The 25,292-nt window shown below is 46.4% G+C and overlaps 1 protein-coding gene across 1 annotated transcript in view; it reads left to right on the top strand.

Moving 5' to 3' along the window:
* PPP1R14C (protein phosphatase 1 regulatory inhibitor subunit 14C) overlaps positions 1–25,292 on the top strand; it is a 51,695-nt gene that overhangs the window by 15,720 nt on the left and 10,683 nt on the right. The window contains exons 2-3 of the mRNA XM_084512424.1: positions 23,626–23,709; positions 25,050–25,082. Of these exons, the coding sequence (XP_084368550.1) occupies positions 23,626–23,709; positions 25,050–25,082 (117 nt within the window). The remainder of the gene's footprint in view (positions 1–23,625; positions 23,710–25,049; positions 25,083–25,292) is intronic.

The following is a 25,292-nucleotide window of genomic DNA, read 5'->3' on the forward strand; positions in this document are numbered from 1 at the left end:
GCAGTCAGTCTCAAGTGCTCAAAGGTTAATGAACAAAGCGTCAGAAATAAGGGCTAACTAAGGATTTCATCCACGTCAGAGATGAAAATGATCACATTGTGACTTGCCCAATGTCACACGTGCTCCTTGGGAAGACATGACTGTAAGGTTGTTAGTCTTTGCTGTCTAATTGGAAGATGACCTTTATTTGCTATCTGTAATTCCTGTTTCCAAAGTGTGAAGCTCTTCTCTCTGCCAAAACAAGCCTAACTGTGAGTGTTAAACTTTTGCAAGCCCTGGAGAGCAGTCTTGCAGTGCTCGTATGAATTCGGTGCTCAGCTGGATGTTTCTCCTGCATGCCAGGATGCCTTGCACGTCAATCATCCCCAGCTGCAGAGCAGGTGGACTAACCTGGGTCGCTAGCCCTGGAGCACTTGTAAACAGCGTGGATTGCAGTGTGTACCGGGGCACTTGGGTCACATATGCCTGTTCCTAGGATTGCTGGGGCTTTATTCCCACAGCTTTCTGCTGCGGCAAGCCGAGCTGCTCCTCAGTTCCCAGTGAGCTGGGGGAGCTGGTTGGACCTCGGGGCATATTTGGAGGGGGCAGGGAGGAAGATATTGTGGGAAAGCATCAAATGACTGAAGTTGCTGTAGGGCTCTAATCAAAGGGCTGTGATCTTCAAAAGGGGGAAGAGCACCAGCCCACGAGTAAGCAGCACTGGGGGATTTGCCTGTACTTCCAAATAGGCTGGGAGTGGAGCACCAGGGTGCGTGGTGCACTTCTCGTGTGGTCCGAGCTCGCTGGGAGCAAGGCATGAGCTGAAGCTGACTTGCCAAGAGTTTAAAGAAGGCCAGAATAGTTTCTTATGGAAAAAAAAAAAAAAAAGTCACAGAAGAAAGATACCACTGCCTTGACTGCTAGGGCAATGTAGAGTTGCTTTGATGTAAAACTTTGGCCCAGCGCTCAAAACAACTCTATCACCTGAGCCAGACTGCCAGGTTGAACGTGTATGTAACACAGGCCATCAGGCTGTGCTTACCAGGGGATGAGTAATTCTAAACTGCAACTTTAATTTACCCTCACTTGTTCCTCTGTGTAGGTTGAATCTTCCTTGTAGATTGGAAGCTGTGAACCATTATTTCTCCTCGGCTATATCTGAAGTATTTAAGGACTTGCCACACTAATATTCACTATTTGTGTGGATATCCTGGGCTGTCTTTAAACTATAAAAAATAGTTTTCCCTTTTTTCTATGTACAGACATTTTTTGCCTCTTTGTTAAGAACCACGACATGGAGAGACTCAGAAATTAACCTGCTTTCCTAACTGTCTTTGCATAAGCAGTTATCCAGAGCTGCCTCTGAAACCACAGCAGGAAATGAGTTTTGATCTGCCTTGAAACAGAGTGAAACTGATGTCCCAATTTTTCTAATTAAATACATAATTGTTTAATCCCTTTGGATTGGAAAATGGTGTTGCAAGTGCATGTATTTCGGTTTTGAATATTTTTGTGTTACAAATCGTCTTATGTTTTGGCTTGTCTATTCAGCAGCAGGTGCCAAAGGCATAATATGAAGGATCTTCAGCATTTTTAAGATGGAGCACATATACGAGTATTCCTGGCATAGCTCACCTCCCGCTTGTGGCTAGGTAATGGGGTTTTTAACAAAGGGGAACTGGATACATTTAATTTTAGCAAGTGGCAATGGATTAACTCTCTATTCCATGAGAGTTGGAGTCCTTCCTTTTCAGAAAGTGCTCCCTGGGTGCTGTGTTCTGCTGTGCTGAAACGCCCAGGCGATGGCTGCTGCGCCCATTCTGCACGCAGTAGATTTTAGCCTGTGAACCATGACTATGGAAGGAAACACTGCTTGTTATGAGTGTAGGATTTATTAGGGCTTGCTGGAGCAAAGCTTGCCTTTGGATGCTGCAGAAGTGCGGAGCCCAGCTCCCCTTCGTCGGAGGAAAAAGTCTGCCTGGGAGGCTGGATTCAGGCCAGTTGCTGTACAAGAAGCTTCTCATGCTGCTGCTGCGCTCTGGCACGCTCAGTCTCCCTGACCAGCTCTTGGAAAATTGCTAGTGTTTCTTTAGCATTGGAGCATGTCAGGCTACTCATCCAAACTTTTAATTTGAAACTGGGTATTCTATTTTTAGCCAGAGCTTGAAGTGGTTTTCAAAATCCACCTGCCACTTTCATTATCCTCTTTCCGTTTTTGTTTTTTTCTTTTTCCCGTGCTCATTGATAAGAGAAAATACTAAAGCGTGCATCCCTTTTGGCTTGTGGCTCGTGTGGTTCACCAACATACTTCAGAATGCATAAAAATGAGAACTTGGGTTTTACAGAAATCTGGTAATACAGGTCGGACAAAGAGATACTGCGTGTAATCCTGGTGCTGCATGGGGAATCCTCTGAAGCTCGGTCTATTAATTTGGGAAGGAAAGAGGTCTTTGGGACTACCTGAGCACTGACTGACCATTGCCAGTTTTAAGAAGGACCCCTTCTACTGTGGAGAGTCTTTGGAGCTGGTACTACAGGATGCTTAAAAGCTGAGCAGGAACAGATTACTTCTATGGGCATCAACACTGGTAGCAAGCCCAAAACAGCTTGCTGAGCCCATTCAAATATAAATCCTGAAAGCTGCTTCTCTGGCCAGTACCAGGTTGGACTGCCACCAGAGCAGGGGGGTTGTGTCAGGGGCACTGAGTGTATTTGTCTCCATTATAAAGCTAAAATGGCGAACCAAAGGTGCTTGGCAGAAAATCTGCGTGTGCGTATGTGACTGCTGCCAGGCTCACTTTTATAACACGAGTTTGAAATTGGCTGGGATGATACCTTGACGATTTAGCTGCCTATTTTCACAAAATTTAGAAGCCCCATGAGTACCTTCATTGAAGGGAAGATCTTTGTCCTCTATTAGCTGGTAGTGAATCCACACAGCTAAGCTGCTGGCATCTAGCAAGGGAAGAGCTTTATTTGGGCACCTAGGAATCGAGACATGAATCACAGGAAGCCCAGGCTCCCTGGGACCCACAGCTTCCTCACCTGTGTCCTTGTTTCTGCTCTGTGTAAGAACAGCTGTAAGGAATCCAGCCACAAATGTGGTATGCAGCCCTCTTCGAGTAGCTCCTATGTTGGTCTCTGACAGACCAGACATATATCTACTACTTTGAAACCAGCAATTTATCCCTTCCCTTCCCTTCCCTTCCCTTCCCTTCCCTTCCCTTCCCTTCCCTTCCCTTCCCTTCCCTTCCCTTCCCTTCCCTTCCCTTCCCTTCCCTTCCCTTCCCTTCCCTTCCCTTCCCTTCCCTTCCCTTCCCTTCCCTTCCCTTCCCTTCCCTTCCCTTCCCTTCCCTTCCCTTCCCTTCCCTTCCCTTCCCTTCCCTTCCCTTCCCTTCCCTTCCCTTCCCTTCCCTTCCCTTCCCTTCCCTTCCCTTCCCTTCCCTTCCCTTCCCTTCCCTTCCCTTCCCTTCCTTCCCCATGCTGACTTTGAAGTGCCTGTTGTCCTAAAGAAAATTACCTGTTAGTAGCAAGTCAGACTTTGATGTGAAACTTGTTTTCAAGCTAATGCCCTCATCTGCATCTACTTTGCTGATGTGCCACTTCATTGTCAAAGGGAGTCATTGCTCTTTGTGTGCCACAGTTTAAAAAACAAACAAAAGAACAAAACAAACCACCTAAAAATAGCCTCAAGCTCCCGTGGTCCTATACTTTGCCCTGAGTGCTAGGTGAGCGCTCTTGTTCCACCTACAAGAAGCCCTGTAAAAATCAGCAGTTTTAGGACACATTGGATGTAGTTTGTGCTGAAAGCTATTTTGAAACTGAAATCTTTTGGAGTGGGAAACAACAGAAATGAGAGAAAGGAGCAAATGGAGCTTCCTCCCTTAGCTCTTTTTCCCAGAGAGGGAAAGGGAGTGCCTGACTTTGATCTTACTCCCTTCCTTCCACCTGGTTTTGCATGCATGTGCATGCAGTTTCATGTCTGAAGACTTGATTACTGTCTCTGGTACCCCTGGAACATCTCCCACTTGAGAAGATCTGTAGGTGGGAATAGAAACAGGCCTGTGAGAATCTGGAGGGATAAAGACTGTAGGAATCTTCCTCGTGAACATGTTTGTGCTGTTGTGGCCTGGGTCGTCTGCAAAGGAGTCTTTCAGTAGGCTTTATTTTGAATTCATTTGAATTCATCTGTGTCTACACCCCACGGGATGGTGATGTTATGTTTCCTGTATACACTTCACTGCCATGCAGTCTCTGGATTTAGATGTGTGTGCTAAATACAGCGTGTCAGTGGGAGCACTGCTGTTCTTGGAAATATTTATTTTAAATTGTAATGTTCACCTGCTTGACATTTTCTTCCCCTGCACTTCCAATCACATCTTTGATTTCAAAGGTGAAGTTGTATGAGAAGAATGTGAAACAGCATGAGAAGAATGTGAAACAGTCACATCTTTGACTAAGGTGTGCTAATAGAGAAGAGCTACCTCCTGTTCTAAGAAGTGCAGCAGGGAGGATGCTCAGGCAGTGTTACTTCCCCTTCTTGGTGTCTGCAGGTAGAAAACTATTTTCTGCAGAAAAGACTATTGCATTATATTGAGCAAATTAATTAAAATCTGTCCAAGTTAACAAGTTAATCTTGTTAAAATCTGTCCGTGTTAATATTTAACTTGAGGCAGCTACGTTTTTTTTTCCCTTTTTCCCTTTATTTTTTAATTTTTTGGCACTGAAATTAACGTTTGTTGGGTGGTCAGAGTAGCCAGCTGGTAGCGCCTGTCTTTAGAACTTTTGATGTGTTTCTTTTCAGCTGGTAGCAAAAAAGTTTCGTCTTAAAATACAGTCTAACAGATGGAAGAACTAAATGACATTCATTGTGATTTGTAACGTGTCTCGTTTGGCTAAGGAGGATGAGCAACACCAGAGCCAGTCCTTAAGACAGTCTGTCTTTGGTCTCATGTCCTGCCTCAACCTTCACCAAGGTACATGGGATAACTTCATCAAGATCTTTAGAAGGGCATTGGCTTGGCCCTGCCGGACTAGGGTGGACTGCTGTGTGCATGTTGCCTTCAGGATCAACAGTACCAACAGTGACCTTCAGCGTCTGCCATACCAGGAGGATGCAGGTCTTTCGTGCTGGTATCTGAGTAAGATTCACCTGCCCTGAGGCAGACCTCTATGCTGTAGGTGCTTGATTCTCCATTTTGAGTCTCCTTCTGTTTACTGTAGATGGTAGACATCTGAAGCCAGGCAAGAGAAATCTCAGCTTTCTGAGTCCTGGGTGTCAGTTAAAAAAAAAAAACAAAAACACAAACCAAACCAATAAAAAAAAAAAGAAGTTTTGTAGGTGTACTTTAAAATGGTCCCAAGATGGGACGGTTTATTTGAAAGCAGGGCAGAAGAGAAGAGGACGGAAGGAGAAGGCTAACCTCCAAGTGCTTCCAAGATGGAAGGCAGTGGAAGGAAAAAGCAACACACAGGGATGAGTATTTGAAGTTTGAATCCAGGTAGATTGCTTGAATGATTCCTTGAAAGTCTGCCAGAGGCTAGAAACTAGCCAGCGTTGTCCAGAAGGATGAAACCCATGCTGCTGCAGCCTTTACCTGGTGCTACTCAAGCTTGTCTGGCTCCTCGTTGTAAATAGGTTGTGTGGGCTGAGTCTAAGACATAGAAACATCGAGCCCATGTTACACAAATCATAATTTACAAAAACAAAGTTGATCTGCCTCTTGACACTTTAATTTCTCTAGCCAGCAGCTCCTGAATGATGCCAGCAATTGCAAACTCCCCATGATTATAATGACTTTGGTGGCTGCTGCAGGAGCTTTTGTCAGACCAAGCAGCTAATATTAGAGCCCTACTGTGACAGGAGCTTAGTTAGGAACATAAATGAGAATTAGTCCTTCCTGAAAAGGTGCTGCTGAGGGGTCTGGTGACGGTGACTGTAAGACAGTGCCTGAAAGACACAATTCGTGTGCCTGAAATACACATTTGAACTTCTCATGATGGTTTACAGAGAACTGTACTCAAAACCTTTAAAACCTTGTTGCTCTGAGACTCCCGGTGTGGAGGTTCAGCCGCTTTAATGTGGGGAAGCAGAACATTCTTCAGATAAATGGCAGCTTATCTTGCTCGGGCACTACAGAAATACCAGTCTCCTTACTTGATGCTTCACTTCAGGGCAGCTCCGTGGAGCCCCAGGGCTGCCTACATGTCGTGTTTTGCTGGTTGAGTTTGTTGCCGCTGGGATCAGGGCTGTCATAACAGTGCTCACTGCTTTTTTCCTGGGGTGAGATGCAGGAGTTGACCTGTAGCACCTGAAGGCCTCACAGGAAAGCCTGCCCTCGTGGTTAGTGGCAGGGGAGGGGAAGGCACGCTGCTGTCAAAATGTGAGCGCTTGTCTCTGGAGGTGCCTCAGAACAAGGCCTCCACGTGCGTGGCTCTGGGTTAGCAGGCAGGGAAACCACTGCAGCAGGCACGGACGGGTTTCAGCAGAGCAAAACCAGGCGTAGTGCCGTGCCCTGCCTGATCCCTTCTGCTCCAGCCTGACAAAGCTGCTGCTCCCTGCTGAACCAGACTTCAACTCTGGTTATTTTTCAAGAGCATCCTTCTTTGTTGTGAGGATCGAAGTGCTACCTGGAGGTACACGAGAGGTGAAGTGTCTGAGGTTTGTTTCAGAGTTTAAGTGTGACAACAACTTGTTCTGGTGAAGAGCAGCAAGTAGTTTGAAATTTGCGTTGTCAACCTGTTCATGCTTTTCAATAAGGCTCGTGCTGTGCTGGTCTCCCTGCTTGACATTCAGAGGCAGAGGGATTAATATTTGACTTTTAGCCTAGCTCTCTAAACTTAAGTGCTATGCTTACTTATTATTATTTTTTAAGATGCAAAACAGCTGATTTCACAAATCAGTGGTGTCTCAGCGTGCTGCAGATGATACTGGCTATTCTCACATTTCTGTGCTTTTTAATGAATTTGAGCATCTTTTAGGATGGAGCCCGGAGAGCTCTGAGCTTGGGAAAGTTATTAGTTTAATCTTTATTCTTTTGATGCCAGCATTTCTAGGAGGAGGAGTGAAACTGAGATTGCTGAGACTTAGCTTAAAAATTTTGGAACTATCAGAGAGCTGTTTTGTGTCTCTTTATAATAGCTGGCCCTGACAGTTTAACAGAGCTTATTGACCATCTGCTTTGTCTAGTTTGCCACATGGCAGAGTACAAGTAAGCCAAAACACTGACTGCAGAGTGTATTAATTAAACAACTTACTTGCGAACGCTATCAGGATACTAAACTGATTGATATTACACATTTAACTTTGTCCTTTCCTTTGCTGCAGTTGCTGGATATGGAGCCAGGGAACATAAGATAAGTGGGGAGACAAGAGGTGTTGGGCTGTACGTCGGAGTCACTATTTCCCTCCTCGCCCGCTGTCTTCTGTTACCCACTCCCAACAGATGGGACACGGAGTATATTACAGTCTTGTCCCCCCGCTGCTCCTTCTGACTGCTGCTCTTTGCCTCTCACAAAGCTGGCAAAAGCAACAGCTGTTCCATAATTTCCCTGTTTGAAGGCAGGAACATAGCAAGGGGAGGGGGGAGAGGCTGGAAGACTTGTCATCTTGCCTGTACAGGACTAGAGAGAAATGTTGTCCTTGCCTCTTTTTTTAAGAGCCAGTATCTCTTCTGAGAAGAACAGATTTCATGTTCGTCAGTGTTGGTGCTTCTGAAAATTCAGTGTGCCCTTCTCCGAGGTGAGAGCAGAGGTTTGGAGCTTGGTCATGCCTGCAAATCTAGTGTAAGGAACCTGACTCTGGGCTGCCTGGTAGCGTAGCTAATTCAGCTTAAAGGCATGGCCCCCTGGGAAGGCAGATCTCAAATCCAGACTGTGCTGGTCGCAGAGACACGCAACATGTTCTCTGGAATGGCTGTGGCAAGATTTTGGCAATACCCAAAATTGGGCTGAGGTCAACTCAAAATTTGGGCTGAGGTCAACTGCATGAAGTTCAACAAGGCCAAGTGCCGGGTCCTGCACCTGGGGTGCAATAACCCCAAGCAGAGCTACAGGCTGGGAGAGGAATGGTTGGAGAGCTGCCAGGCAGAGAAGGACCTGGGAGTGATGGTGGATAGTCGGCTGAATATGAGCCAGCAGTGTGCTCAGGTGGCCAAGAAGGCCAACGGCATCCTGGCTTGTATCAGAAACATTGTGGCCAGCAGGGCTAGGGAGGTGATCGTCCCCCTGTACTCAGCTCTGGTGAGGCCGCACCTCGAGTACTGTGTTCAGTTTTGGGCCCCCCGCTACCAGAAGGACATCGAGGTGCTTGAGCGGGTCCAGAGAAGGGCGACGAAGCTGGTGAGGGGCCTGGAGAACAAGTCCTACGAGGAGCGGCTGAGGGAGCTGGGCTTGTTCAGCCTGGAGAAGAGGAGGCTCAGGGGTGACCTTATTGCTCTCTACAGATACCTTGAAGGAGGCTGTAGTGAGGTGGGGGTTGGTCTGTTCTCCCACGTGCCTGGTGACAGGACGAGGGGGAATGGGCTAAAGTTGTTCCAGGGGAGTTTTAGGTTAGATGTTAGGAAGAACTTTACCGAAAGGGTTGTGAGGCATTGGAACAGGCTGCCCAGGGAAGTGGTGGAGTCACCATCCCTGGAAGTCTTCAAAAGACGTTTAGATGTAGAGCTTAGGGATATGGTTTAGTGGGGACTGTTAGCGTTAGGTCAGAGGTTGGACTCGATGATCTTGAGGTCTCTTCCAACCTAGAAAATTCTGTGATTCTGTCTGCATGATCGAGGAACACGCTGTAGGTAGAGTCTCTGCAGCTAGAAGCTGAATCCTGCCTAGCTTGCTGTGATGAGCAGATGGCTCGTTAGTGTGCTCTGCCGTGCTGTGGCAAGCAGCAAGCTCCTCCAAGGCCTTGCCACGCGCACTTTCATTGCGGAGTCTGTGTGCAGATTCTTTTTCTGCTGGTACCTTGTTGTAACAACAGGTAACTGTTCATACATAGGCGTGTGTAGGCACATATTTGTGGTCTGTTAATAGGCTTCTGAAGGACTGGTGTGTATACATGTGGGCTGTGTGTATAGTGTGCTGTGGGATGGCATAACATGAAATAGTATGGCAATTCAGCACAACGTCAGACTGAATGAAGCTACTGTTTGGCTATATGTTTAATATACCAGAGCTGCTGGAAATGCTTTGCAGAGTAGGTAAATAACTGTAGGAGAAAACTGAAAGACTGCTGTACTGGTTGGGATTCTGTCTGAAAAGCTGTGTTTAGTCAGCTACAGACAAAGCCCCTGCTGAACACTTCCTTGTTTTGGCCTCAGGGATCTCGATTCAAACCAGGAGCATCCCTCTGACTGCATTTTGCCTTCAGGAGTTGCAGAGGATCTTTGATTTACACCAGTGCTTTGTACCCCAGGCAGTCCTGCTGTCTGTTATCCTGACAGATTCAGGAAGCTCTTTGAGAAACGGGATCTCAAGCGTGCATGTGAGTTCTCTCCTTCCTGGGAAGTGCTGAAGCTTTGGGATCCCTCCTAATTGAGGGTGCTCCTTCCGGCATTTAGAGCACACTTGAGAAAATTGCATTCCCCTTTAAACCTTCTTCTCCTCTCCACCTTTTTTTTTTTTTTTTTTTTAAACTTACAGTATTAATTAGCATGTTTAAGAGTAGACTACTGCTCTTTTGTTAGCTTGAAAACCTGAGGATTATAGCACTTCTGCCAGGGCACCAGCTTGGTAAAGAAGGGCTGGGCTTGATGTAGCTTTTTAAAAATAGCCCTTGCCTGGAGCTGTATTTCAGTCATAGGAAACACTTTTAGTAGTTGTTTTCTTTAGCATGTATGTGGGGGGTTGCTACTAACAACATTTAGCTGTGTTCCTCCCTCAGCAGCCTGTTGGGCATCTTTCCCTTCGGCTCCGCCCAACCACAATTTCTTCGCTCTTGGTATTGCCAGCCTGTAAGTTCATTTTATTTTAAAGCCCTCGGCAGTGCTGGGCTTGCTGTTTGCCTGCATCATCTTTCAGCTACGGTGGTTTGCAAGGGCTCGCAGCTGTTGCACCAGCATCTGGGATTTCTGCGGCTGTGCTGGAAATATCTCCTGCCTGTGCATCCGACGAGCAGGGGGACACCTCAGCGCTTTGGCAGCATTCTCTATTGGGCTTGCTCACCCTGTCATGATTAGGTAGCCCACCACAAGTTTCTGTTACCCAATGTGAAAAGGTCTGCCATGTGTTTCCTGCAGGCAAGTTAGCATGTCCTGGAAGATGATGGGGCTTTAGCATTTCACAAGTAAACAAGTAAAGCTGTGAGTAAATTAGACACTTCAGAATTACTTCATTTTTTACTTTTATATCAAGCCAAAACAACAAATATCTTGCCCTATGTTATACTTTGCTCCTTCAGTATGCCTTAATTGACTCTTCAGGCTATGGTTATAGAACCACAAAGCCTTCTTTCCTCAAAGGAATAAAGATATCCCTATCATCCATAACTCTTAATTCTTCTGGAATGCTGCCAGTAACAGAAACACACATTTTTCTTTGGTCTCTGACCATTTCCAGCAACACAGATGATTAGAGATCATTGACAAGTCCTGACTTTGCATGTTTGTGTCTCTGTGAAAAATAGAGGAAAATATCATAACATATCTTTGTGATGTTTGCGGCTTAAAATAGATAAATCTTGGAGTAGAAGCAGAAAGAGAACAAACTTTTAGGCTGACCACAGCAAAGTGGGAATTCAGCTGAAAATGTGCCTTATTTAAGGATCCTGGGAGCTGAAATGGGAGGTGGTGATGCTGCAGGGTACCTTGGAAGGCAGTGAGACTGGGATCCGTTCTTGAAACAGTTGGTGCAGATTATCTGCTGACTCTGACAGGTGATACTTGCTCCCTGTGCATTTTCAAGATGGCAGGGTCCTGCAAAGAGTAGTGTAACCCTTTATAAGGTTGGTTGTTCAGAGTACAATTCCTCAGCAGTGAGCAAAAGCTCACTTCTCTCAGGACTTGTAAGCAGTCCCATAGGGATGGAGGGGGCTCCATGGTCAAGTGGGTAGAAGAAAGTGGGAGGAACTGGAGCTTAGAAGGGTTTTATGGAAGGTTTTCTTTTAGTGATGCTTTGCAGTGGTCCCAAGGAAGTGCCCTTAATATAGAAATACAGTGTCTCCTTACAAACCTGTTTTTCAGAGACTCTCAGAAAAGAATGAATGTGTGTACTTGAAAATAAATGAATGGGAAGACATTTTTATCAGGCTTCTTAGAGCATTTAAATGGAGGTATCCTACAATAAAGTCTAAGGCTTAAATTCCTTCCAAACTTGCTGTATTTGAGTGTAATGACAGAATTTTGGAAAAAGAACTGGGCTAAAACATATTGGCAATTAGACTTCAATTAAAATTGGATGAGATGACATATAGGACCAGTGAGCAGATATGTCAAGCAGTGAAACAGTGTTTTTTGCAAGAGTGTAGGAGGGGTGATGCTGCAAGACAGAAATCTCAGTTAACATAGCAGCTGGGAAAACAATGCTTCTGTTCAAGAAAGTAAACTGAATGCCTCCATTGAAAATCTTCATTTTGAAAAGAATTAATACACCCTTACCAGTAGTGTGCAGAGAACATAGTATGAACTTTTATGTTCAATTTTCACCTTTCAGTGGTTGGTCACTTTTGCTGTTTTTCCTTGATACCAACTTTTCAGATGAGACTTTTATTAAATTGGCAAGTGAGAATAAAATTGAGCTTTCCTTTTGCATTTCTTACTGTCTTGTGCTCTTCTTTCTGTAGAGAAATGTTGGGAAAAGGTGTTTTTATCTAACTTAGCAGCTGCGTCTCCATTGGCATCACAATGACTTTTCCTTGTAGACCAGGCAAAGATTTCCCTGCCGGGAGAGGAAAGCACAATGAGGAATTCTGCCTGCTCAAGAGAAGTTGCCACGTTTCTGTTGTACTGGGCAGCTGCATCAGTGACATAGTTAAAATAATCTGATTTTCAAGGGCTGTCACAATTTTCACTTGACTTCCATTTTCTGAATTAACCAATGTAAGTATTTGAGTGACTGATAGGGCCACGAACCAAGCAAGGCTTGCCAAACTGTGTTTTTGGCCAGTTTGGGATTCCTAGAAGCTGTTCTGTTCCAAGTCAGAACCTATTTTGGTTTCTCACTGTTGCATGTTTTGTGGCAGATCTGAGCAAGTGCTTCCTAAACAGCTGCTCATACAAGAGCTACTGTGTATGGACAGACCAGAGTCAGTACTGTAAGTGTGTGACCCCTGACTAGTGTTTCAGTCACCCGTTCAAGAAAGGGGGAAATGCCAAACTAAAAATAGCAAGTCCAAGGCCCAGGATAAGTGTTTTCAGTCACCTATATAATGAACTCTTTTGAAAACTTGTTCTTAAAACACAGAATACTAAGAAATTCATTTGCTGAAAAAATCTGCGTAGTGTATGTATGCATTTTATTCCTTTTACAAAAGCCCCTTTGGCAGCTAATTAGAGGAAGGTTACTCCTGTTGATTCTTTGCAAATTACTTCCTTAGCTCTCATACAGTTAAACAAAAAAATCTGGGAGGGAAAAAGCCTTCAACAGAATCGGTGAGAGGAAGAGTGAAAGGGTCTGTTATTTATCCTCGCTGGCTGAGGTGCCTGCAGAAGCCTCCAGTGCTGTTTATGGAATTGCCGGCTGCATCCATCCGTGCAGAGCTACCTCCCTGCTGCTGACGGGAGAAGGCAGCCAGCGAAATGTGGCAGCCAGCCCGTGCCGGCTGCGAGGGCATATAAGTAAAAAGGCACGGCCTTCTGAAGGAGAACAGAAAGCCTTCCTCCCAGCCAAGAAAACTTGACAGGTGTGGTAGCGACCAACAGTAGGCAGTGTGTCTGCTAGACAAGCCCAGCCTCAGCTGAATTGGCAGAGTTTGAAGTGCAATAAAACTCCAGTTTAGCTCTCTTAGCACATTATTCTCTCAAAAGCAGCTTTGTGGCCCTGCTAGCAAGCGGAAGAGAGAACTGCAGAAAGAGGGGACCAAGGTTTCTTCTTGTGCAGACAAGGTTTTTGGCTGAGGTCACCACCGCATTCCCTCATATGGTCTGCATAAACACAGAAGTGTCCCTGACAGTGGCAGTCACACTGATGCAGCAGTATAGAGTGAATTTGGATGGCTCATTAACCATTACTGATTAAAAAGAGCCCCTGTCACACACACCCTGACCTCCATTTGGGTGTAGGTAAGCCTGCATAGAGATAACACGCCTTGTGTTGGCACAGCTGGGTGGCACAGGGGAGTTTAGACATGCCATGCAGCACCTGCCGGCGGTGTGTCAGAGCGCAGGCATGGCAGAGTGGCCGTACTTCGTGTGGCGCCACTTCTGAAATCCTGTAGCTGCACAGCCTCTATGTTATGAGCTCTCCTCTGAAACTGGCCCTGCCTCCCTTCACTTCGGTGAATGGCTTGGCAGTACTTGTGCTTGTCTCCCCTTCCCCTCTTCCACCTGGCCTGTGAGGCGGTGTGGGGACTGGCGGCCATCTTACGTCTCCCGTACCCCTTGCACAGGGTAACGTGGTGTGCTTGCTAACCGCGTTCTGAGGTGGCATCTAAGCAGCTGACTTAAATTTAGCTTTTGGGCAGCCTATAGCCTAGATAAGGACTTGGTCCAGAGGAAACCATGGTGCATTCCCACCGTCTTTCTGCCCTCTTGCCCTTTCATCGAAAGGAAGGCAAAACTGCAATGGCAGCTATAAAGGCAGCAGCTGCTGCTGTGTGCGGTGTCAGTGCAGGCTGGCTTGTTTTCTGGGGGAGGGTGAAGATATTCAGGGAGGCTGCATGGGGGCGAGAGGCCTTGCTCTGGATGTGGAGGTCCTTTCCCTATCCTCTTTCACAGAGGCTTGCCCATAAAGGGAGCTTTCATAGGAATTGCATTGAGGGATGTTATTCATACCTCTGCCCGTAACCGTGATCCCCCCACACTGACAGGGGCACTCCAGTTGAAGCGAGAGCACAACTGAGTTGCTTCTTTTTGCATCACTGAAGCACCAGGGTTGTGGTGTTGCTATTTGGGTATACTGGTGCTCTATATTATAATAAAAATGTGTGCTGCGGGGTGTTGCTTTAGAGGTGCTGGCTCTTTGGATAGAACTTGTGATTGGAATAGCATCTGCCCAGTTTGTCAGCTCTGCAGTCACTTGAGAGCCAGGAGGAGAGGACAATCTGTGGCAGTGCTAGCTCAAAACAAACAACAGTCGCGTGCAGTGGCGGAGGGAAGGGACAGAGCCAGCTTGGATAATGAGACAGAAGAACTTGGCTTGAGTTGGCTCTCCTCCCCTGCTTGGTGAAGATATCAGTTGTTATTAATTGCTTTAATGAGGTTCATAACCAGAATTTAAAATGTTTTGTGTGTGCTGTATAGCCATTGCCCTGCAAATATATCTTTCATTTCCATTTGAATTTTGAAACTACAGCTGTACCTAACTCCTGGCAGACACACAGACATTAAGATCCCCTCATACTTAAGTGATTCCCAGATGTTGTTTAAATTTGATTTGCACCATTTTTTTTTCTCTATAATTGTTTGTAAATAAGGAAGGTAGAGCTGTTCTTGGCTATTGGTAAGTAACACATAGAGGATGTGTGTCCCGGTTTGCCCAGGATGATACCTTTATACTGGGATTGTCCTGTTTGCCATCATTCTGACCTGAATGATGCCTCCCACCACGCAAAACCTACCCCCAGACCTGTGACCTTCATGTTTTATCCTTGCCAAGCAGCTTGCAAGAGAGTACTGGATGATGTGCTGTTTTTTTTTTTCAGGTGATATAACTCATATAGAGCACGTCCCTGTTGCATGACTGCATCCCTTTGCATTCTAAAAATTCTGGTCCCAGAAAGTCCCTGTTTTCCTCACAGTGTTCAGTTGGTAGCCTTGACTGTCATCTAGTTGTGACAGCCCGAAACCACTTGCCAAGGTTAGCAATTTTTCTTCTCGAGTACATCTCTAAATTTGTCATTGTCAAGGCTGGTTAAATCTCAGCTTGGGTTCTTTCTTGCCTTTAAGGAACATATTTCTCAAACTGGTATACCTGTTTTTATATACACCTGCATAACATGAAATGATTGTGGGGGTGGGTATGGAGGAGGCCAAGCTACTTAGAGGCTGCCCCTATACATCTTCAGCTCTGTGTCTGTCCCTCTGTGTCTTTCTCAGCTAACATTGTTCTTTCTCAGCTACCCTGTTCTTTAGATTCTTTCTTCAGTAAGGAATTAGTGATCCTGAATATTCAAAATCTGAAAGAGTCATTAAGTAATCATTCTCACAGGATCCCTCTCCTCTGTCTGTTTTGTGTATTTTGCCCAATGAGACCATTTATTTCAGATGCATTCTGGGCTAGTGTTTTTTAACTAAGGATAATGTCCGATCACTGACTTAATTCAGATAAGGTTATTTCTGCAAATCTGTCTCTGTATGTTGAAGTGGATGTGCTGGAAGGGTGCGTTTGCTCATGGTGGGAGAAGGGGAGGAAGGAGAAGGAAGAATTTCTAACCACTCTGCTTCAGTGAGGGCTAAGTGCTGGGATGGACAAGCTCAACCAATCATCCAAGGAACATTGTGGTATCCATTTTAACTGGCAATCCTGTGCTTTTTCTCACGTGTCTCTGGTTGGGGGCAATGCACATCTAGGTTGCATACTGATATGGAGCTGGGATATTGTTAGGGTGTGCTGTAGACCTGGGAACCCAAAAGTGCTCCTTCCTCCTTGGGTTCAGACATGAATGTCCAACAAGTCTTCTCTTTGGGAGTTCCTTGGGTAAAGATGTGCCCTTCCTAAATTTAGCTTCAGGCTTTTTGCCCACTTATCTGCTAAAAAAAACCCATAGGGTGAATTGGCAGATGCAGACAGGCTTTAGCTAGCTCTTTGTTCTCTGGGCCAGCTGGATGTGCGTGAGCTTTAGTCTGGAAGTCTGATTTCCATGTTAATATACTGTGGCACTTGAATGTGAACACTCTGCCAACAGATTTTTTTGGGTTGGTCCTAAAACTGCATGCATGCAGCTGTAATTTCTGGGCCGTCCATGCAGTTTGTGCACATAGGGCACAGCAAGCTCAGGTCCAGCTGTTCCTGCGTATGTAGACACTGTCATTGGGCATGTCTGCCCATCCTTCTCATCTAGCTAAATAGCCTTTTCCCACAGCTTTCTGTTATATCCTCTTTATTTTCAGGCACTAGTGATTCCTACATAAGCTCCCCTTTGGCTTCACAGCAATGTGTGGATTCCTCCTTGCAGAGCCTTGTAAGCATTGCTTTTGGCATTGCCCTTGGTTTAACAACTGGAAAACACGCTTCTAAAATGCTGAGCTTGTCCAGCTTGAAACCATCTGAGCTGAAAATATTAATGGTAGGTACCTGCTTCAGCTGGAATAGCTTGGAAAGACTTTTAGGTAAGAGTTCAGTTACTTAAGATGTTGAGCTGAATTAAGGAGGAAAACATGAACAGTGTTTTGCCGCACTGTGTGAGCACTTTCAACAATTTAGTTGAAGCTCTAGTATGTCTTATCTTGGAAATATGGGAGGGAGTAGGCTTGCTTTGTGTCAGAGATGCCCATGGCCAGTTGCTGGAAGTGTTCTCAGTTTAATCAAGCATCTTCCATTCTCTTTCACAGAAAATTGTCCTGTGCCCTGACTCGTTAAAGTTTGGCAGTAAGCTCCAAGGATGAACAAGCTTTCCAAACAGGGAACTCGGCTGGGCTCTTCTTGCTGTTCTTGGCAGGGAGCCCCGGTCACAGGGCCTGGGAGCTGAGAGTCGCTCCTTCCTCTGCCCCTACTGGTCCTTCCTCTGGCCCTCAGATAGGGAGAAAAGGTACTTGGGAAGCAGGTAGAAGCAACACCCCAATGAACAGCAGCAGAGGAGGTAGGATTTCTCAGGAAAAAAACTATGAGAACAAAAGTTGAGGACTAAGTATTTAACAACAGGAGCAGAGGCAAACGGGTGCTTGAGGACAAAAGTAGACTGCTGTTCTCCAGACCTGAGAACTGAGTCTAGGTCTCATAAGACATTTTCGTGCCCTGCCAGCAACTCGATGGGCCCTTGGGGTGTTTGTAAAGTGTTACCTCCCTCTAGTGGTGTCTGCAAGGCCCTGGGCAGTCCTGCTAGCTTCAGGGCCAAGGGCAGGTCAGATCCACCATATTGATAACCCCCTGTGCCCCTAACTTGCATCCAGCCATTCATACCGTATTAACAACTTGCTTAAGCCATCGTGTTGACTGCTGGGCACTCAGTGCCCCTCTTCTGGCTATTCCACTTGATCCATGTGAGGTCCTGCTTGAAGGCAGGCTCAGCACAGGAGGTTTCTGTAAATAGGGGCAGTGCCATGGGTAAATTATGGTTCACAGAATGGTTTGGGTTGGAGGGGACCTTAAAGATCATCTAATTCCAACCTTGTTGTCATTAGATTCTGTCATTAGGTTCTGTCATTAGATCATCATGCTCTGACATTACTGCTGTTAATATTTTAGGGTTGGAGACAACACATGCTCACTTAGTAATCTGATGTAACCACTGTGAAGGTTCTTCATCCTATTTGGTGTGCCGAGCCCAGGCATTTCTGAACCTCCTCTTGTGGTCGTTAACATCCCTTCCTAATCTTCTGTTCCTCACACCATTTGATAGACACTAGCAGCTGTTGTGTGTTGCACATGGCTTCATTTTAGCTGTTGTATATTTTTTTTACTCACCATTTAGCCAGGATTAGCTTTAAGTGCAAAATGCTTATGTTTGATTACAGATTTGTAATTTTTGACCACTAAAACTACTCTTTTTGTTCTCAATTTCATCTACTTTCGTCCCAGCTCACAAGTCCTCAAAGACGACTTGAATGCATTGAGAAAAGGAATGCATGGGTTTTTCCTGTGTGTTTCACACAGGACTAGATGGTAGCACTCCCTCACCTGTACTAGGTGCAGACTAGTCATAATCCCACCAGGATACTCACACAGCCAACACCTGCTAGTCCCAGTAATTCATAGCATTATTTATCACCCTGCGGTGTAAGCTGTTATCTTGCACTGGGACAGTGCCACCCATACCTGCAGGTGGACTTGCTTATGGCTGACTGTGTTAGGTGTCCAGCAGAAGGCTCTTAAAAAATAGACACTGCTTTTCACACACTGAATGGATACTTGTAGCATAACTGGTCCTGTTTCCCAGTTTGGTCTTCATTCTTTGAAACACCAGCCTCCCTCCAGAACTCCAAGAGCAAAGCCTGAGTTATTCTCCCTGAAACTTTCAGACACGTGGTCTCTCCCCCCTTTTCCTTCACCTGCCTCTTGCTGTGCTTTCTAAGAGTTTGCTTCCAAATTCAGTGTACAAATGGTGGCTCTGACTCCGTGGCTGAACTTTCCTTGCTGCACTAAGCTTCTTCCAGTTTTCCCAAATTTAAATCTCAAGTGAAAAGCAAACCTGTTTAATTATCTCCCAGCAATATAGTTGAGAAGATGACATAGAGCGTATGGGCAGTGATGCTGTGGAATAGCAGGCTAAGTTGAGAGCTGGGTTTTTAAGTTTAGCCATAGAGCAGGTATTGCCCCTGAAATTTTAAAGCCTCAAATCCATGTTCAATTAATAAATACTTGCAAGGATTTCAGACCTGCTGGTGCTGTGCCTCTTGCAAAACACAGCCTCATGGCTTACGTGGTTTGGGAGGCTCAGACCTGTTTGTTGGCCTCGCTGAGGAGCGCTCACCTGTTGTTCCATCCGCTCTTTGGGGTAGTGTCAACCTCTGCCAGAGGCCAAATTGCACACAGTTGGGACAGTTTTAATGTCTCAAACTGCCGCAGCTATTTACTAATTAATGCACGTCTGTGCCCCAAGGTCTTTTGCCTGCAAAGAATTCATGCAATTTAAGCAACCACGAGTCTGTCACCCAACGCAAGGTTGAATTTAAGTTGCATTAAATAGCACAAAAGTTAACTTTGGTGATATTTTTGGACTTCTGAATATTCAAGTGGGAGTCAGCTCGTGTCCCGTGTCCTGCCTACATTGTGAAAGCAGGCTGGAGAGGTGCTTAAACAGAGAGTGTCCATCCTCTCCCTCCCCCTGCTGCTTCAAATGGTGGGTGTTTGCACCCCCAGCCCCGTACGTCTTCTCTTTCAGCTTTTCAGGGGGCTTCGTCCTGTTGGCATGCTGTTTGTGGTTTCTTATGGCATTAAGAAGCCCCTTGAAACACCCCTGTTCTGCTATGCACAGCCCCTTTCGGGCTTGCCTGATCTAAGCTGGATTTGGCTGCTTAATTGAGGTAGGATCAGCTGCATTTATCCCATGGGTAAAGTCAGGCACACAGAGGAGACAACTGCTTCTCCCTGTCCTCTGCCACTACAGCTGTCGCGGGGCGGTCAGGCTGCTGACCTCAACACGTTTCTCGTGCCTGACGTAAAAATCTGAGCTCCTGCCTGCTCAGTGTTTCAGAAGAGAAAAAATGCTTTTATGATGCCCCAATGTTTGTTCAGCCAAAAATAGGAGCAGGAGTTACCTTTGAAGCTTGCCCCCTTCTGTTTGGCTTTGTGTCAGCGTTTAAATCTGCTGTGAAGTGTTGAAGATGTGTGTAACATATCACAGATGGTGCCACTGAATCAAATGCCGGTGTATCGGACAGAATTACATCCCCCCATTCCTAAAGTATTCCTAAGCTGTTCCTGTTTTGGCTTTCCTTGATGCAGAAGAGCTGTGCTAGCTCCTACACCAAAACTTCAGGGAATTACTGATAACGCTGCCCTGTGGACTGGTGGCTGCTTTTTAGCAAGCCCAGCTGACACAGCAGTGGGTGCTAACTCAGGGCTGGGTGACCATCATTTCCAGGCCATCATTTCCAGGGGGAGATAACGTGCAGCAGCATCTCAGACCCTGGGGAGCCCTGGCGACAGCATGGGTGTCAGGGACGGAAAATACTCGGCCAGAGGAGGAAGGATTAGAAACCTCGCAGAAGAACCTGAGGCCTTCAGGTGGGAGAGGGCCAGAAGATCCTCACTGAACCTGAAGGGTCAGGTCCTGGAGAAGGCGATCTGGCAGCTACCTACAGGATGGGGGAGGCACCGGGAGTCTTACCGTGAATATGTGTTTTGGGGAGGTGTGCTGGGGATCCCGGGAGGGTCCTGAACCAAGAAGCTGAGGCTGCTGCTGGCTAGGGTGGAGCCGTGGGACTCAAGTGTCAGTGGTCAAAACAGTGCTTAAAAATGGTTTAAAAAAGAATCTGGAGTATCATCTGTTCGTGGGACCATAAATGCCTGCTGGCTGGATGTGTTAAGCAAGCGTTGGTGTCCTGATGGGCTCCTCGCTCATGGGGCCACTAACACTAATCTTCCAGGAGCTCCCAGCTTCAATGAAGTGTGATCACAATAAAGCTTTTTATACTTTCTAGGGACTTCCCCCTCGCTCTTGTCCTTCTACATCATTCCAGTTTGGCAGAATGCAGCAGGCAAGAGTTCAAAATGTGAATCTGACCAAAATTGAGCGTGCTGGCCAGCTCATCTGGGTGGAGGCAGACACACGGTCGGTGTTTGTGCAGGTCCGTGGACGCGTATTTTGATAGGTGTCTGCAGTATTGGTGATACCTCCAGACTCCCTACCTTAATAGCATTTATAGTAAGCTGCTTAGATAAAACGTTCAGGAGGTTTACTGCCTGCGTGGCGAATTTCTGGTTCTTGGTGTGATACAGGAATTAGCGTGGGGTTGGGGTAGTAAGCGACGAAGTGCGTGCTCCGCCGTTGTGGATTAATCTTTATCCCCTCCAGTTCTGATTGCTTTTACTAAATGCCTTTGTGGTCGGGAACTTTCTTTTCTCTCCCCTTCCCCCCATTGTTCAAATCCCCTCATTACCAGCATGTCTTACAGTAGCTAGGACTTTTTATGATTCATCTCAGCAAATGCCCACACTTCCCTCCTGACTAAAACACAAGCTGCAAAAGAGCGAACGTGCTAATTGGGCGAAGGACATGCTTCATATTCGCTTATTCATTGCGTCCAGCAGCCCGCACGTCTGCTCGGTCGTGTTCCTGCACGTTTTCCTCCCAAGGTGGGGAGCGGGGAGCTTCAAATCATCCTTGGTGTGTCCCCACTCCTCCCACCTGGACAAACCAGCTGGCAGTTCAGCTGGAGCTTCTGATTGCAGTAGTTGTTTGGCGCTTCGGTGGGGGTACTATACCTTCATTACATTAACTCATAGAATCATAGAATCATAGAATATCCTGAGTTGGAAGGGACCCTTAAGGATCATCAAGTCCAACTCTTGACACCGCACAGGTCTACCCAAAAGTTCAGACCATGTGCCTAAGTTCACAGTCCAATCTCTTCTTAAATTCAGACAGGCTCGGTGCAGTGACCACTTCCCTGGGGAGCCTGTTCCAGTGTGCAACCACCCTCTCTGTGAAGAACCCCCTCCTGACGTCCAGCCTAAATTTCCCCTGCCTCAGGTTAACCCCGTTCCCGCGGGTCCTGTCACTGGTGTTAATGGAGAAAAGGTCTCCTGCCTCTCGACACCCCCTTACGAGGAAGTTGTAGACTGTGATGAGGTCTCCCCTCAGCCTCCTCTTCTCCAGGCTGAACAGGCCCAGTGACCTCAGCCGTTCCTCGTACGTCTTCCCCTCCAGGCCTTTCACCATCTTCGTAGCCCTCCTCTGGACACTTTCCAACAGTTTCATGTCCTTTTTATACTGTGGTGCCCAGAACTGCACACAGTACTCGAGGTGAGGCCGCACCAGCGCAGAGTAGAGCGGGACAATCACCTCCCTTGACCTACTAGCGATGCCGTGCTTGATGCACCCCAGGACACGGTTGGCCCTCCTGGCTGCCAGGGCACACTGCTGGCTCATATTCAACTTGCTGTCTACCACGACCCCCAGATCCCTCTCTTCTAGGCTGCTCTCCAGCGTCTCATCGCCCAGTCTGTACGTGCAGCCAGGGTTTCCCCGTCCCAGGTGCAGGACCCGGCACTTGCTCTTATTGAACTTCATGCGGTTGGTGATCGCCCAGCTCTCCAACCTGTCCAGATCCCTCTGCAAGGCCTTTACGCCCTCATTCGAGTCCACAACTCCTCCAAGTTTGGTGTCATCAGCAAACTTGCTCAAAATACCCTCTATTCCTACATCCAGATCATTTATAAAAATATTGAAAAGTACCGGCCCTAAAATGGAGCCTTGAGGGACCCCACTGGTGACCGCCCGCCAGCCTGACGCAGCTCCATTTACCATAACCCTTTGGGCCCTGCCCGTTAGCCAATTGCTCACCCATCGTATGATGTTTTTATTTAGCTGTATGGTGGACATTTTGTCCAGTAGGATCCTATGGGAAACCGTGTCAAAAGCCTTGCTGAAGTCCAAAAAAATCACATCAGCTGGTTTCCCTTGGTCCACCATACGGGTGATCTTATCATAAAAGGAAATCAGGTTAGTTAGGCAGGACCTAACTCCAGCTGGTTTGATGTCTTGCTTTTGTTTGAACTCTTTTTTTTTACCTAGTAGAGGACTAGTTCTGATATCACCCCCAGTGGCTGCTATTGAAGCTGTTATGCTATGTCATAGGTGGTAAAACCATTTGGAAATTTGATGGAACTACCATGTTTTTGTCAAAATGCTTCCTTAAGGGATCTTTAAAAGCATCTGTGGGGTTCAGGAGAACAGCTGCCTCTATGGATAGCGGTCTGGGTGCTTCCTCGTGACTCGTGACCCTCCCCTTTGGCTGCTGCCAGGTCCCTGTCATTGCTCAGGAGGTGCCGAGGCGACGCGGTGCTAGCAAGCCGATAGCAGTGCTCACGGGGCTGGGGGAAGGCAGGCTCCCAGGGCCAGTGTCTGGCACTGAGCTGTCGGTGAGGTGGGACTGGGCACTTGGTGAGGAGGTGTGTGCAGCACAGTGCTAAGGCTGCGGTGTTTTGAACCTGTCTGTACCATTTTTAGGCACCTCTCATCGTTAGGAAATGCAAAAACCAGCCAGCAGAATGCTTTTTGCAGAGCTGTGGATGCAATGAACAGTGAGATCTGTGGACAGTGAATTCTCATGGGGATCCCAGAACTTTAAAAGGGTCCTTCAGAAAGAGAAGACTGCAGCTCTGGCTTGGGAAATAGGACGCCTGGGGTGCTGGTGGTGCAAAAGGAGAGGTGTATTGATGGAGGAGGCTTAAAAATACTGGTAGGATACTCTGTGCCTTAGACTTTTGCTTCACTGCAGGCACTGGAAATCCGAGCTCCTCTGATGGGGCACGTATATCATCAGCCTTGTAAGCCACCTTTGAGCAAGAGAGACCTTCTGTAGCGAAACCAAATGTTTTCAGAATGTTCTCAAAGCAATTTGGTAGCTTGCCACAGCTTTTTTCTACTTCCCTTCCCTGACCTCTTCTCCTCTTTTCATCCTCTTGTCCAGTGCTGTGAGGAGAGTTTGACTTGTGCTGCTGGGCACAGTAACACAACTCCCACATTTGGGGAAGGGTTTCTTAAGAGCCATCACCTTCTCCATGGCTGGGGCTCAGCCTAATGCCTGCCCATTACAAGCAGCAAGCCACCAGCCCTTACAGATTTTCTTCTCGTCTGTCTCCAGGCAGACTGGGTGATAGGTGCTATCATTAGGCTGCTTTTTAGGTTAATTAAGGGCTATCTCTGTGAAGTAACTGGGAGTTCTCCCTTTTCAGGAAGAAGAGATGCCAGATGTAGAAATTGACATTGATGACCTTCTTGACGCAGCCAATGAAGAGGAGAGAGCTCTCAAATTACAGGTAATATTATTTTCTAATTTTAAATCTGAATGCGGCTGAATTAATGCACCTGGGTTGATATCCTCGTTGTGATTGAATCCACTGTCAGTGTAGCATTAGAGCTGAGAGGTTCCAAGTTTTGAGTTTAGCATAATCTACTGGGCTGTGTGAAGGTAATCACAGTCACTTAGGATAAGATATTTCTGGAAGGTAAGTGATAACGGGAGTAAATAAGAGTTCAAAGGATCCAGTAATATAGGGGGATATGCTAAGAGAGATTAGAAAGCCCAACAATTTCCTCCTCTTTCTTCTTTAAAATATGTATATAAAATAAGTATATAAAATGAGTGTGGTTGAGAGGCAGTTGTGATGACCAGATAGTTTCTCTGCTTGACTGCAGCAGCAGCGGTATGCATGTGTGCACATACAGACCACAAATTCTCCCTTGTCCTCAGGATACTGGAAACTGTTTCTCTAGCTGTACCAGCTAGAAATTGGAACCCATCAAGTTACTGGGGATGAGATTATCAGCAACAGGAGTTAGCAGGGACATTCAGAACCTGTCTGCTGAATTTGTACAGTTCAAACCAGTTCTCTGAATCCTGCTTGTGGTAAAAGTCAATGGATGGAAGAATGAGGTGAAGAGGAAAAGAGACATAATTGTCTTAAATGAGATGCATATATATCAGCTAAGATGTGAAACCCAAGTGAGGGTCTCCGTTTATAAACTTTCCAGGCGCACAAAAGGAAGGAAACCTGTACCAGAGCAGTGGTTTGCATTTCAGCCCACTTCTAGGGAATTGCTAACTTGGTGCTTAGGTGCACATCTCTGTTGGGAGTGCCTATTAGCATGCTTTTCTCAGTGCCCACTGCCCAGCCACAGAACCGTGGGGCATGTCCCCAGGCTGTTTACTCAGCGTTCATAAATAGCTTTGCTGTTTCTGCTTAAACTAGCAGCTTGCAGCTGCCCTGCCAGGAGTGCCTGACCTACCTAACGTCTGTATTTCTGCATTGCAAATATTGTGGTGCTTTCAAAGAAAGCTAGTTTCACATGCGTGTTGCTGGGAGAAATGTTCTTGGATTCTCCTCTCCCCAGCTGTCTTGGAGGAGGGGATTTTGTAACTTCCAACTTGGAGGAAGCAGCCATCATTTCTCTCCAGCTGCAAATTGTTTTGGTCTACCTGGGGAGCAAAGGTGATTGTTGCTACAATGCTCGGTGTTTGGTAGCATCTTCATCCAGTGGTGCCTGGTTCTTGCTCCTTTTCTCTTTCCCCACTCCCTTGTCAGGTTTTCTACTGTAGAGTTGTTTAAGTTCACTGGTGCTCTGTATTAAAACTAATGCTTTTGTCTTTTGCTTCTAGGAAACTCTTGTAGATTGCTACAAACCAACAGAGGTAAAAAGACTTTTCTTAATTTCTATTCACCTGTGGATAGTATGGCTATGCTCAAGTTGAAGTAACTTTGTGTATTGATTGTAGTTATGATAAAGCTAAGATAGCAATATCCATGGGGAGCTGATGACCTTGGGGCTTTATTTGCTGGGAATGTTTATGCCTTTCATTTGACTACAGTAGGAACAGGATTGAGCTCTGTGGTGGGACTGC

The sequence above is a fragment of the Aythya ferina genome, assembly GCF_964211825.1.
Source record: "Aythya ferina genome assembly, chromosome: 3".
NCBI classification, from domain to species: Eukaryota; Metazoa; Chordata; class Aves; order Anseriformes; family Anatidae; genus Aythya; species Aythya ferina.